This window comes from Melanostigma gelatinosum, assembly GCF_949748355.1.
Source record: "Melanostigma gelatinosum genome assembly, chromosome: 7".
Classification (NCBI taxonomy): domain Eukaryota; kingdom Metazoa; phylum Chordata; class Actinopteri; order Perciformes; family Zoarcidae; genus Melanostigma; species Melanostigma gelatinosum.
Window position 1 is genome coordinate 14,793,626 of NC_136640.1, and position 14,293 is coordinate 14,807,918.

Below are 14,293 nucleotides of genomic sequence, written 5' to 3' on the forward strand. Positions count from 1 at the left end.
TTTCAGACAGATAGTCTCCCATTTCTTAATTTTCAGCAATTTTTTCACAATTAATTTCAGCTTTCAGCATTCCAACGCATTTTCAGCAGGAAATGCTTTTTCTAGTATTTTAATTGTTTTACTTCATTTATTCACTTTCTTCTATATTTTCAGAACTTGATAAAAAAATGATTGTGAATTAAGAAAAAAATAATTTAAAAAATGACTTTCACAAAACATTACAATTAATAAAACATTTAATGTACAACAACTTAAAATGTAAATATTTAAACGAGGTGAAACTGAATGTTTTATCATGAACTTTATACTGAACGTTGCAATTGGAGCATAATCTAGTCTTTTGTCTTTATTGTATCCTTACCTAAAACACAGGGTGATTGTATACATGCAGTTCTGACATTGATCACAGATTGGAGTATAAATGTATGAAGTGCACATAGGTAAACTGCAGGTGATGAGAATCAGGTGTGTAGAACAGTTCTTTGATGTGTTGGAGTGAGAGCTTGACTGGAATGTTTAGATTCTGAATTTGATGAATTGAAACAGATTGATTATCGACAATGCTGATATTTACATTATGCTAGTGAGCATATATGTGAAACTGTACCAACTGGACATTGATTTATTTTTAGCCAAGAATACACATGCGAGACAAATTCTCCCTGTTTGGCCTCTGGGGCTTATGTATGTTTATTAAAAGTCCCTTCAACTGCCATCTTTGTTTTTACAAAAAGTCAGATTTTTTTAGAATTGACCTTTGTTCATTAAATATTTCTTGGTGTTTTTCTCTGGCTTAAACAATATGATGAAACACTTTGGAGCAAATATACACAATATGAGTCCAAAACTGGAGGCCAGAATGGCAAATATCTCCACAGCCACAGTCAATTTACCAGGAGAGCTGACATATGCTGGGATAAAGGTGACCCAGACTGCACAGAATATCAGCATGCTGAAGGTTATAAGCTTGGCTTCATTAAAATTATCAGGTAGTTTCCGGGCTAGGACAGCTAACACAAAGCAAAAGACAGCCAGCAGGCCGATATACCCGAGCACAGCCCAGAACCCAATCACTGAGCCCAATGCACACTCCAGGATGATCCTCTCCTTGTATGTGGTTAGGTTTTTCATTGGAAAAGGAGGACTAAGAACCAACCAAAGAGTACATATTACAACTTGAATGAACGTGAAAGACACTACAGTCATTCTTTGCTGTGGAGGACCAAACCATTTCATGACATTACGACCTGGGAGAGTGGCTGTGAATGCCATTAACACTACTATTGTTTTTCCAAGAACACAAGACATACAGAGGACGAAGGTGATCCCAAAAGCTGTGTGGCGCAGCATGCAGGACCACTCAGAGGGTGCTCCAATGAAAGTTAATGAGCATAAGAAACAGAGAGTCAGAGAGAAGAGCAGCAGGAAGCTCAGCTCAGAGTTGTTGGCTCTGACAATCGGGGATGTCCTGTGACGATGGAACACAGCCGCTGTTATAATGGTAAGACAGGCACCACCAACTGAGAATGCTGCCAGAATGATTCCCAGGGCCTCATTGAAGGAAAGAAACTCTACAGGCTTGGGGAGACAAGTGTCTCTCTTTGCATTAGGCCAAAATTCCTTGGAGCAAGGGAAACATTCAGGGGAATCTGAAAAAATACAAACAAAAAATGTCTTTTAGCTGTCGTACTCGTTAGTTGATGTTGTCCAGTAGATATGCAGTAGGAAAAACAATACCTGTAGCATTGCTAATCTCTCCCTCAGGACACAGAATACAATCATAACAGCAGATGGGTTTTCCTTTCTGCAGCACTTTACGGGTTCCTGCAGGACAGCTATCAGAGCACACTGACAAAGGCACCTGGCACATAGACACAAACAAATTCACACATCTTCAAGTGTGCTTCGAAGCGCCGATGATTAAAGGATAGGTTCAGATCTGTCTAAATACAACACTTGCATGTCAATATGTGTATTGTGTACATATGTTTTGTCAATGCAGCCACTGGTGGAAAAAATCCACAGTTGTGGAAAAATGCGTTGTAAAGTTCAACTAAAGCCAAAATGAGGCTTCAGCAGTCTGGCTTGGACAAAGCAAGTGGTTTTCTTCCAAAGTTCGTCTTTATGGATAAAGTCACGTTTTTTGTTCCTATTCCTCTGCCGCAACTCAGCAAGGGAACTCTTTAGTTGAAACTATTAAGTGGAATGTGAGACTGAAAATGCTGTAACTTTAGAACAGATCTCTTCACAGCCAGTATGGACTGGAGGAACAGGGACCAAGAACACTTATCACCAAATTTTAAATTGGAATATGTTATAACATTCATTTTGGGGTCCCTACTTGTGTGCGACCCTCCACCCAGGTGAGGTTCCTATTGATATGGAATTCCTGGCCCTCCGGCAGTGATGCATCGTAGTGCCCTACTGTCACCAACTCAATGCTACCACTCTCACTTTGTTGCCAGTTAATCAGCTCGTATGTGGCCACAGGATCCCCGTTGGCATCAAATGACACATCATAACCATTTTGGGAAAACTTTACTTTCTTCAACTCAGTGAGAACCTGTGAGGACGAAGTAACGGAAGACGGTGAGGGCGAGAAATAAAACAATGTACTGTATACTAAAATGAGTACTTCATTTAGGAAACAGTTCAGTATAGCAAAAAAGGGACATTGGGGTTGTTCACTTAATTGTTCTGACTGACCTGTTTGGACTTTATGCTGGTGAATTTGTCACATTGAGTTATAGAGTGTGTTTCCTGACACATTGCATTATGAATGGCATGTGCTATTGCATAAACAGCCTTGTACACCATGTTAGTGATTCGGAGCTGAGATGTGTCAGTGTACGGGCTCTGGATCATCTCTATGTCTTCAGTTCCATCGCACGCATTTTTATTTGTGGCTGATCCTAAAAACACACAAAGACAGGAAGGTTTTTTTTAGCCTTGACACTTACATCATTCTTTCTTTTGTATAATGTTCTTCTTTAGTTTAATTGAACCTGTTAAACGTGTTTTGTAGAAACTCGTATATATATTATTGTAATTCCCTTATAAAACATGCTTATTTTCCATTACATTTCAAAGCACTTTTAAATGTCTTTTAAACGAATAAATGATTTGAAATCCACGTCAATACAACAGTATATTTAGACCAACATACATATTTACATATATTGTAACTGATACATACTTGAAAGTACAATTTATTGGACTTTTTTTAGCTTGGTGGCCTAAAGATTGTCTATATAGTTTGTGCTTGTGTTCAGGACTTTAGTGTTGACATCTCCTTCAAGCCAGCAGAGTGCCTTAACTTGACCTGAAAGATCCTCATTTCAAGTTAGACTATTGACAGAGATGCACCTTATTTTTACTCCATGTCTTTGTTCCATAACAATAGATTTCCCTTTATATCACTCTGGGGTTGGGTTGTTAAAGCAGCTGCTGCTCCACTCAGACAGAATAAAAAAACACAACACAGACAAAGACCCATCTGTGAGTGTCAGTTATGTTAAAGATCAGCCAAACTTTCCTACTTTGTCCCAGCCTGCAGTTGAATTCATCCTCCCAGAACTCAGTAAGCACTGGAGAGGCCGCCACTTTAGAGGGAGACAGGTCCAGCAGGAAGTCTCTCAGACCAGGGATGACAGATTTCTCAATGCCAAATCCGATTGCTCCAGCACAGAAGCTGAACCTCAGCAAGTCTGGGTTAGTTACCCAGGCCTCACTGCCTATCCACTGGCGAGGTGGAGAGGGCTTGAGTGACAGCTCCTCCAGCAGAATCCTCATGTCTCCAGGAGCTGTAAATGCCACAACAACCACAGCTGTCGACCTGGAGAGAAATTACAGAAGATTGTATAATACCAATATAAACAAAATATATTGCAAAATATTTATACATATGTATGGAGATAGTTAAAATAGTTTTTGCTCCCACTGAGTATTTTCATAATAAAGATCATTAACAAATATGAGATAAATACACGTGACAGAAAAAAAAGATACATTTCCAATGTGCCTGTAAAATGAGAAAATGCTCTTCTGTCTTATATTCACAGAACATTGTTGTGGATTTGTGTCCAGAAGATCAGTGTCACCACAGGGAACAAGAGCACATAATCAGTGAATGTAGAAACCTGCGGATAATGTCAGCTACTCTCTGGATCCTGCTACGTGGGTGGGTCTGATGGAAAGATTCGGAGTATTCCACACAGATCCCCTCTTTGTGTGCTGCGTCCAGGAAAGACGCCATGCCATTGTTTCCATAATCCGAATCCGATCGGATGGCACCTATCCAAGTCCAACCAAAGTGTTTTACCAGTTTGGCCAGAGCGTCAGCCTGGAACTGGTCACTCGGGATTGTTCTGAAGAAACTCGGGTACTGCTGCTTATCGGACAGGCATGCACAAGTGGCAAAGTAACTCACCTAAAGGAACACAACAGTATAATGTTTTAACAGGAAGGGCAAAAAATAGCAGTGTTTTCTGTTCAACACGGTTTGCCGAAATACAAAATATTTACTTGAGGAATGTTAAAGGGCCCGATGATGCGTGACATGCTGATGGATCGTGTGGACCCAGACTCACCAACGATGGCCATCACCGTACCAGATTGTGAGCAATTGTCACCTGTGTAAAACACTGGGTCCAGGCCGCTTGATAGCTGGAATGTCACATGCACCGCAACAGGCATAGAGGAGCACGAGTCGTAGATCTGATAACCGAGTTTGATGCCCGGCAGCAGCTCCGTGTTGTTGTTAATCTCCTCGATGGCGAATATCATGGCGCGTGAAAAGCGCAAATGACGGGAGTTAATGCTGTACAAGGACAAACACACACACACACACACTGTGATATGGGGACAATACACAATTTTACCAAAACACATAATATGGGAGAACTGAACACCAACAAGCACAACACGGAATAAGATATCAGTCCCAATTGCACAGTAATCTTCATGCACGCATTAACAATAGTTTGCTATTTTAAACTCTAATTTTACTTTTCATAATGTTCTCAGTTAACAAATACAAAAAATCGACTCCAATCTTCTACTATTTTGTAAATATAATACGTTCTTATTTTATGGCCAAATACTAATGCATTACAATTAAAATGAAAGTATAAATACATTTCCATCCCCACAGAGTAACATCCTCTTAGCCCCCACTTCTCCCTCTTACTAACCTCCCTGAGCATCTCATTGGAACAGGCATGGTGGTGTAGTTATACTTCACTGTGTGCGCATAGTGGTGTATGGGCAAAACACCACCAATAACGTAGTCACCATCCATTGAGAATGCAGGCAGACGAGTGGTACCCTGGAGCTTGCATTTAACCGATGAAGCCTCAGTGCTGAGCCCAACACCAGTCCTCTCCTCTGTAAGCCCAGCCCTTTGTTTCACACCATCCCCAGAACCATTCAAGGCAACAGCTGAGTTCAGCTCACACAAACCCAGCGACAGCATCAGACCAATAAAGAGAGCTGACATCTCCATCCCTCAACTGTCCTCATGTGGGCATACTGTGTTTTCACAGGTTAATATAGATTTTCAGATTGAAGCTTCCATCCGACAGTACGTCAGCTTACTGTACGTCAGAGAGAGGATGCTCTTACCCAGTGGTCTTTGATTAACTATTGTCCAAGTTGAATTTTGTGAAATGTGTTCACAATATACTCTGCTCTCAGTGCTATATTTATTTTCTCTTCTGTTAATTTTACCATTGTAAACACTAAATATCTTCTTAATTATCCCTATACGCTTACACCTTTTTGCTGTGTTTTAGCTCATATTACAGTTAAGCCTAACAAATGGGTTGTTTGTGTTGTTAAATCACATATTCAATAATGCCAACACATAAAAATTAACAAGGTAGGACTGAGTTTATGAAAGAGAGAGAAACACACATTCATATTTTAATTGTTTTACTTCATTGATTCACTTTCTTCTATATTTTCAGAACTTGATAAAATAATATTTGTGAAATAAGAAAACAATAATTAAAAAAAGGACTTTCACAAAACATTACAATTAATAAAACATTTAATGTACAACAACTTAAAATGTAAATATTTAAACAAGGTGAAACTGAATGTTTTATCATGAACTTTATACTGAACGTTGCTGTTGAAGCTACAATCTAGTGTTGTGTTTTTTTTGTATCCTTACCTAAAACACAGGGTGATTGTACATGCAGTTCTGACATTGATCACAGATTGGAGTATTAATGTATGAAGTGCACATAGGTAAGCTGCAGGTGATGAGAATCAGGTGTGTAGAACAGTTCTTTGATGTGTTGGAGTGAGAGCTTGACTGGAATGTTTAGATTCTGAATTTAATGAATTGAAACAGATTGATTATCGACAATGCTGATATTTACATTATGCTAGTGAGCATATATGTGAAACTGTACCAACTGGACATTGGTTTATTTTTAGCCAAGAATACACATGCGAGATAAATTCTCCCTGTTTGGCCTCTGTGGCTTATGTATGTTTATTAAAAGTCCCTTCAACTGCCATCTTAGTTTTTACAAAAAGTCAGATTTTTTTAGAATTGGCTTTTGTTCATTAAATATTTCTTGGTGTTTTTCTCTGGCTTAAACAATATGATGAAACACTTTGGAGCAAATATACACAATATGAGTCCAAAACTGGAGGCCAGAATGGCAAATATCTCCACAGCCACAGTCAATTTACCAGGAGAGCTGACATATGCTGGGATAAAGGTGACCCAGACTGCACAGAATATCAGCATGCTGAAGGTTATAAGCTTGGCTTCATTAAAATTATCAGGTAGTTTCCGGGCTAGGACAGCTAACACAAAGCAAAAGACAGCCAGCAGGCCGATATACCCGAGCACAGCCCAGAACCCAATAGCTGAGCCTAATGCACACTCCAGGATGATCCTCTCCTTGTATGTGGTTAGGTTTTTCATTGGAAAAGGAGGACTAAGAACCAACCAAAGAGTACATATTACAACTTGAATGAACGTGAAAGACACTACAGTCATTCTTTGCTGTGGAGGACCAAACCATTTCATGACATTACGACCTGGGAGAGTGGCTTTGAATGCCATTAACACTACTATTGTTTTTCCAAGAACACAAGACATACAGAGGACGAAGGTGATCCCAAACGTTGTGTGGCGCAGCATGCAGGACCACTCAGAGGGTGCTCCAATGAAAGTTAATGAGCATAAGAAACAGAGAGTCAGAGAGAAGAGCAGCAGGAAGCTCAGCTCAGAGTTGTTGGCTCTGACAATCGGGGATGTCCTGTGACGATGGAACACAGCCGCTGTTATAATGGTAAGACAGGCACCACCAACTGAGAATGCTGCCAGAATGATTCCCAGGGCCTCATTGAAGGAAAGAAACTCTACAGGCTTGGGGAGACAAGTGTCTCTCTTTGCATTAGGCCAAAATTCCTTGGAGCAAGGGAAACATTCAGGGGAATCTGAAAAAATACAAACAAAAAATGTCTTTTAGCTGTCGTACTCGTTACTTGATGTTGTCCAGTAGATATACAGTAGGAAAAACAATACCTGTAGCATTGCTAATCTCTCCCTCAGGACACAGAATACAATCATAACAGCAGATGGGTTTTCCTTTCTGCAGCACTTTACGGGTTCCTGCAGGACAGCTATCAGAGCACACTGACAAAGGCACCTGGCACATAGACACAAACAAATTCACAGATATTCAGGTGTGCTTCGAAGCACCGATGATTAAAGGATAGGTTCAGATCTGTCTAAATACAACACTTGCATGTCAATATGTGTATTGTGTACATATGTTTTGTCAATGCAGCCACAGTTGTGGAAAAATGCGTTCTAAAGTTCAGCTAAAGCCAAAATGAGGCTTCAGCAGTCTGGCTTGGACAAAGCAAGTGGTTTTCTTCCAAAGTTCGTCTTTATGGATGAAGTCACGTTTTTTGTTCCTATTCCTCTGCCGCAACTCAGCAAGGGAACTCTTTAGTTGAAACTATTAAGTGGAATGTGAGACTGAAAATGCTGTAACTTTAGAACAGATCTCTTCACAGCCAGTATGGACTGGAGGAACAGGGACCAAGAAGGGACAAGGGACCAACAATTATCACCAAATTTTAAATTGGAATATGTTATAACATTCATTTTGGGGTCCCTACTTGTGTGCGACCCTCCACCCAGGTGAGGTTCCTATTGATATGGAATTCCTGGCCCTCCGGCAGTGATGCATCGTAGTGCCCTACTGTCACCAACTCAATGCTACCACTCTCACTTTGTTGCCAGTTAATCAGCTCGTATGTGGCCACAGGATCCCCGTTAGCATCAAATGACACATCATAACCATTTTGGGAAAACTTAACTTTCTTCAACTGAGTGAGAACCTGTGAGGACGAAGTAACGGAAGACGGTGAGGGCGAGAAATAAAACAATGTACTGTATACTAAAATGAGTACTTCATTTAGGAAACAGTTCAGTACAGCAAAAAAGGGACATTGGGGTTGTTCACTTAATTGTTCTGACTGACCTGTTTGGACTTTATGCTGGTGAATTTGTCACATTGAGTTATAGAGTGTGTTTCCTGACACATTGCATTATGAATGGCATGTGCTATTGCATAAACAGCCTTGTACACCATGTTAGTGATTCGGAGCTGAGATGTGTCAGTGTACGGGCTCTGGATCATCTCTATGTCTTCAGTTCCATCGCACGCATTTTTATTTGTGGCTGATCCTAAAAACACACAAAGACAGGAAGGTTTTTTTTTGCCTTGACACTTACATCATTCTTTCTTTTGTATAATGTTCTTCTTTAGTTTAATTGAACCTGTTAAACGTGTTTTGTAGAAACTCGTATATATATTATTGTAATTCCCTTATAAAACATGCTTATTTTCCATTACATTTCAAAGCACTTTTAAATGTCTTTTAAACGAATAAATGATTTGAAATCCACGTCAATACAACAGTATATTTAGACCAACATACATATTTACATATATTGTAACTGATACATACTTGAAAGTACAATTTATTGGACTTTTTTTAGCTTGGTGGCCTAAAGATTGTCTACATAGTTTGTGCTTGTGTTCAGGACTTTAGTGTTGACATCTCCTTCAAGCCAGCAGAGTGCCTTAACTTGACCTGAAAGATCCTCATTTCAAGTTAGACTATTGACAGAGATGCACCTTATTTTTACTCCATGTCTTTGTTCCATAACAATAGATTTCCCTTTATATCACTCTGGGGTTGGGTTGTTAAAGCAGCTGCTGCTCCACTCAGACAGAATAAAAAAACACAACACAGACAAAGACCCATCTGTGAGTGTCAGTTATGTTAAAGATCAGCCAAACTTTCCTACTTTGGCCCAGCCTGCAGTTGAATTCATCCTCCCAGAACTCAGTAAGCACTGGAGAGGCCGCCACTTTAGAGGGAGAGAGGTCCAGCAGGAAGTCTCTCAGACCAGGGATGACAGATTTCTCAATGCCAAATCCGATTGCTCCAGCACAGAAGCTGAACCTCAGCAAGTCTGGGTTAGTTACCCAGGCCTCACTGCCTATCCACTGGCGAGGTGGAGAGGGCTTGAGTGACAGCTCCTCCAGCAGAATCCTCATGTCTCCAGGAGCTGTAAATGCCACAACAACCACAGCTGTCGACCTGGAGAGAAATTACAGAAGATTGTATAATACCAATATAAACAAAATATATTGCAAAATATTTATACATATGTATGGAGATAGTTAAAACAGTTTTTGCTCCCACTGAGTATTTTCATAATAAAGATCATTAACAAATATGAGATAAATACACGTGACAGAAAAAAAAGATACATTTCCAATGTGCCTGTAAAATGAGAAAATGCTCTTCTGTCTTATATTCACAGAACATTGTTGTGGATTTGTGTCCAGAAGATCAGTGTCACCACAGGGAACAAGAGCACATAATCAGTGAATGTAGAAACCTGCGGATAATGTCAGCTACTCTCTGGATCCTGCTACGTGGGTGGGTCTGATGGAAAGATTCGGAGTATTCCACACAGATCCCCTCTTTGTGTGCTGCGTCCAGGAAAGACGCCATGCCATTGTTTCCATAATCCGAATCCGATCGGATGGCACCTATCCAAGTCCAACCAAAGTGTTTTACCAGTTTGGCCAGAGCGTCAGCCTGGAACTGGTCACTCGGGATTGTTCTGAAGAAACTCGGGTACTGCTGCTTATCGGACAGGCATGCACAAGTGGCAAAGTAACTCACCTAAAGGAACACAACAGTATAATGTTTTAACAGGAAGGGCAAAAAATAGCAGTGTTTTCTGTTCAACACGGTTTGCCGAACTACAAAATATTTACTTGAGGAATGTTAAAGGGCCCGATGATGCGTGACATGCTGATGGATCGTGTGGACCCAGACTCACCAACAATGGCCATCACTGTACCAGATTGTGAGCAATTGTCACCTGTGTAAAACACTGGGTCCAGGCCGCTTGATAGCTGGAATGTCACATGCACCGCAACAGGCATAGAGTTGCACGAGTCGTAGATCTGATAACCGAGTTTGATGCCCGGCAGCAGCTCCGTGCTGTTGTTAATCTCCTCGATGGCGAATATCATTGTGCGTGAAAAGCGCAAATGACGGGAGTTAATGCTGTACATGGACAAACACACACACACACACACACACACACACACACACACACACACACACACACACACACACACACACACACACACACACACACTGTGATATGGGGACAATACACAATTTTACCAGAAACACATCATTTGGGAGAACTAAACAACACGCCCAACACGGACTAAGATATCAATCCCAATTGCACAATAATCTCAATGCATGGATTAACGATTGTTCGCTATTTTAAACTCTAATTTTACTTTTCTAAATGTTTTCAGTTAACAAATACAAAAAATCTACTCCAATCCTTTACTATTTTGTGAATATAATACATACTTTTTGATGGCCAAATACGAATGCATTACAATTAAAATAAAAGTATAAATACATTTCCATCCCCACAGAGTAACATCCTCTTAGCCCCCACTTCTCCCTCTTACTAACCTCCCTGAGCATCTCATTGGAACAGGCATGGTGGTGTAGTTATACTTCACTGTGTGCGCATAGTGGTGTATGGGCAAAACAAGGACAGCTATCAGAGCACACTGACAAAGGCACCTGGCACATAGACACAAACAAATTCACAGATATTCAGGTGTGCTTCGAAGCACCGATGATTAAAGGATAGGTTCAGATCTGTCTAAATACAACACTTGCATGTCAATATGTGTATTGTGTACATATGTTTTGTCAATGCAGCCACAGTTGTGGAAAAATGCGTTCTAAAGTTCAGCTAAAGCCAAAATGAGGCTTCAGCAGTCTGGCTTGGACAAAGCAAGTGGTTTTCTTCCAAAGTTCGTCTTTATGGATGAAGTCACGTTTTTTGTTCCTATTCCTCTGCCGCAACTCAGCAAGGGAACTCTTTAGTTGAAACTATTAAGTGGAATGTGAGACTGAAAATGCTGTAACTTTAGAACAGATCTCTTCACAGCCAGTATGGACTGGAGGAACAGGGACCAAGAAGGGACAAGGGACCAACAATTATCACCAAATTTTAAATTGGAATATGTTATAACATTCATTTTGGGGTCCCTACTTGTGTGCGACCCTCCACCCAGGTGAGGTTCCTATTGATATGGAATTCCTGGCCCTCCGGCAGTGATGCATCGTAGTGCCCTACTGTCACCAACTCAATGCTACCACTCTCACTTTGTTGCCAGTTAATCAGCTCGTATGTGGCCACAGGATCCCCGTTAGCATCAAATGACACATCATAACCATTTTGGGAAAACTTAACTTTCTTCAACTGAGTGAGAACCTGTGAGGACGAAGTAACGGAAGACGGTGAGGGCGAGAAATAAAACAATGTACTGTATACTAAAATGAGTACTTCATTTAGGAAACAGTTCAGTACAGCAAAAAAGGGACATTGGGGTTGTTCACTTAATTGTTCTGACTGACCTGTTTGGACTTTATGCTGGTGAATTTGTCACATTGAGTTATAGAGTGTGTTTCCTGACACATTGCATTATGAATGGCATGTGCTATTGCATAAACAGCCTTGTACACCATGTTAGTGATTCGGAGCTGAGATGTGTCAGTGTACGGGCTCTGGATCATCTCTATGTCTTCAGTTCCATCGCACGCATTTTTATTTGTGGCTGATCCTAAAAACACACAAAGACAGGAAGGTTTTTTTTTGCCTTGACACTTACATCATTCTTTCTTTTGTATAATGTTCTTCTTTAGTTTAATTGAACCTGTTAAACGTGTTTTGTAGAAACTCGTATATATATTATTGTAATTCCCTTATAAAACATGCTTATTTTCCATTACATTTCAAAGCACTTTTAAATGTCTTTTAAACGAATAAATGATTTGAAATCCACGTCAATACAACAGTATATTTAGACCAACATACATATTTACATATATTGTAACTGATACATACTTGAAAGTACAATTTATTGGACTTTTTTTAGCTTGGTGGCCTAAAGATTGTCTACATAGTTTGTGCTTGTGTTCAGGACTTTAGTGTTGACATCTCCTTCAAGCCAGCAGAGTGCCTTAACTTGACCTGAAAGATCCTCATTTCAAGTTAGACTATTGACAGAGATGCACCTTATTTTTACTCCATGTCTTTGTTCCATAACAATAGATTTCCCTTTATATCACTCTGGGGTTGGGTTGTTAAAGCAGCTGCTGCTCCACTCAGACAGAATAAAAAAACACAACACAGACAAAGACCCATCTGTGAGTGTCAGTTATGTTAAAGATCAGCCAAACTTTCCTACTTTGGCCCAGCCTGCAGTTGAATTCATCCTCCCAGAACTCAGTAAGCACTGGAGAGGCCGCCACTTTAGAGGGAGAGAGGTCCAGCAGGAAGTCTCTCAGACCAGGGATGACAGATTTCTCAATGCCAAATCCGATTGCTCCAGCACAGAAGCTGAACCTCAGCAAGTCTGGGTTAGTTACCCAGGCCTCACTGCCTATCCACTGGCGAGGTGGAGAGGGCTTGAGTGACAGCTCCTCCAGCAGAATCCTCATGTCTCCAGGAGCTGTAAATGCCACAACAACCACAGCTGTCGACCTGGAGAGAAATTACAGAAGATTGTATAATACCAATATAAACAAAATATATTGCAAAATATTTATACATATGTATGGAGATAGTTAAAACAGTTTTTGCTCCCACTGAGTATTTTCATAATAAAGATCATTAACAAATATGAGATAAATACACGTGACAGAAAAAAAAGATACATTTCCAATGTGCCTGTAAAATGAGAAAATGCTCTTCTGTCTTATATTCACAGAACATTGTTGTGGATTTGTGTCCAGAAGATCAGTGTCACCACAGGGAACAAGAGCACATAATCAGTGAATGTAGAAACCTGCGGATAATGTCAGCTACTCTCTGGATCCTGCTACGTGGGTGGGTCTGATGGAAAGATTCGGAGTATTCCACACAGATCCCCTCTTTGTGTGCTGCGTCCAGGAAAGACGCCATGCCATTGTTTCCATAATCCGAATCCGATCGGATGGCACCTATCCAAGTCCAACCAAAGTGTTTTACCAGTTTGGCCAGAGCGTCAGCCTGGAACTGGTCACTCGGGATTGTTCTGAAGAAACTCGGGTACTGCTGCTTATCGGACAGGCATGCACAAGTGGCAAAGTAACTCACCTAAAGGAACACAACAGTATAATGTTTTAACAGGAAGGGCAAAAAATAGCAGTGTTTTCTGTTCAACACGGTTTGCCGAACTACAAAATATTTACTTGAGGAATGTTAAAGGGCCCGATGATGCGTGACATGCTGATGGATCGTGTGGACCCAGACTCACCAACAATGGCCATCACTGTACCAGATTGTGAGCAATTGTCACCTGTGTAAAACACTGGGTCCAGGCCGCTTGATAGCTGGAATGTCACATGCACCGCAACAGGCATAGAGTTGCACGAGTCGTAGATCTGATAACCGAGTTTGATGCCCGGCAGCAGCTCCGTGCTGTTGTTAATCTCCTCGATGGCGAATATCATTGTGCGTGAAAAGCGCAAATGACGGGAGTTAATGCTGTACATGGACAAACACACACACACACACACACACACACACACACACACACACACACACACACACACACACACACACACACTGTGATATGGGGACAATACACAATTTTACCAGAAACACATCATTTGGGAGAACTAAACAACACGCCCAACACGGACTAAG

At 40.7% G+C, this 14,293-nt stretch overlaps 3 protein-coding genes across 3 annotated transcripts in view; all 3 read right to left on the bottom strand.

The window, feature by feature from the left end:
* The window catches only part of LOC306779639 (extracellular calcium-sensing receptor-like), a gene marked incomplete at its 3' end in the record, with an annotated part of 49,364 nt that extends 44,558 nt beyond the window's left edge, over positions 1–4,806 (bottom strand). The window contains exons 1-7 of the mRNA XM_079271605.1: positions 4,525–4,806; positions 4,140–4,429; positions 3,540–3,835; positions 2,707–2,912; positions 2,342–2,563; positions 1,738–1,861; positions 800–1,649 (exon numbers count right to left, since the gene is read on the bottom strand). Of these exons, the coding sequence (XP_079127731.1) occupies positions 800–1,649; positions 1,738–1,861; positions 2,342–2,563; positions 2,707–2,912; positions 3,540–3,835; positions 4,140–4,429; positions 4,525–4,785 (2,249 nt within the window). The 5' untranslated portion in view covers positions 4,786–4,806. The remainder of the gene's footprint in view (positions 1–799; positions 1,650–1,737; positions 1,862–2,341; positions 2,564–2,706; positions 2,913–3,539; positions 3,836–4,139; positions 4,430–4,524) is intronic.
* Positions 4,807–6,556: 1,750 nt separating this feature from the next.
* On the bottom strand, positions 6,557–10,595 carry LOC306779640 (extracellular calcium-sensing receptor-like; the record flags this gene model as incomplete). The annotated part of the gene is made up of 7 exons (XM_079271606.1): positions 6,557–7,461; positions 7,550–7,673; positions 8,152–8,373; positions 8,517–8,722; positions 9,350–9,645; positions 9,950–10,239; positions 10,335–10,595. The coding sequence occupies 7 exons, from the start codon at positions 10,593–10,595 to the stop codon at positions 6,557–6,559; spliced, it is 2,304 nt and encodes a 767-aa protein (XP_079127732.1).
* Positions 10,596–11,100: 505 nt separating this feature from the next.
* On the bottom strand, positions 11,101–14,097 carry LOC306779641 (extracellular calcium-sensing receptor-like; the record flags this gene model as incomplete). The annotated part of the gene is made up of 6 exons (XM_079271607.1): positions 11,101–11,175; positions 11,654–11,875; positions 12,019–12,224; positions 12,852–13,147; positions 13,452–13,741; positions 13,837–14,097. 6 exons carry the CDS (start codon positions 14,095–14,097, stop codon positions 11,101–11,103), a joined length of 1,350 nt encoding a protein of 449 aa, XP_079127733.1.
* Positions 14,098–14,293: the final 196 nt, after the last annotated feature.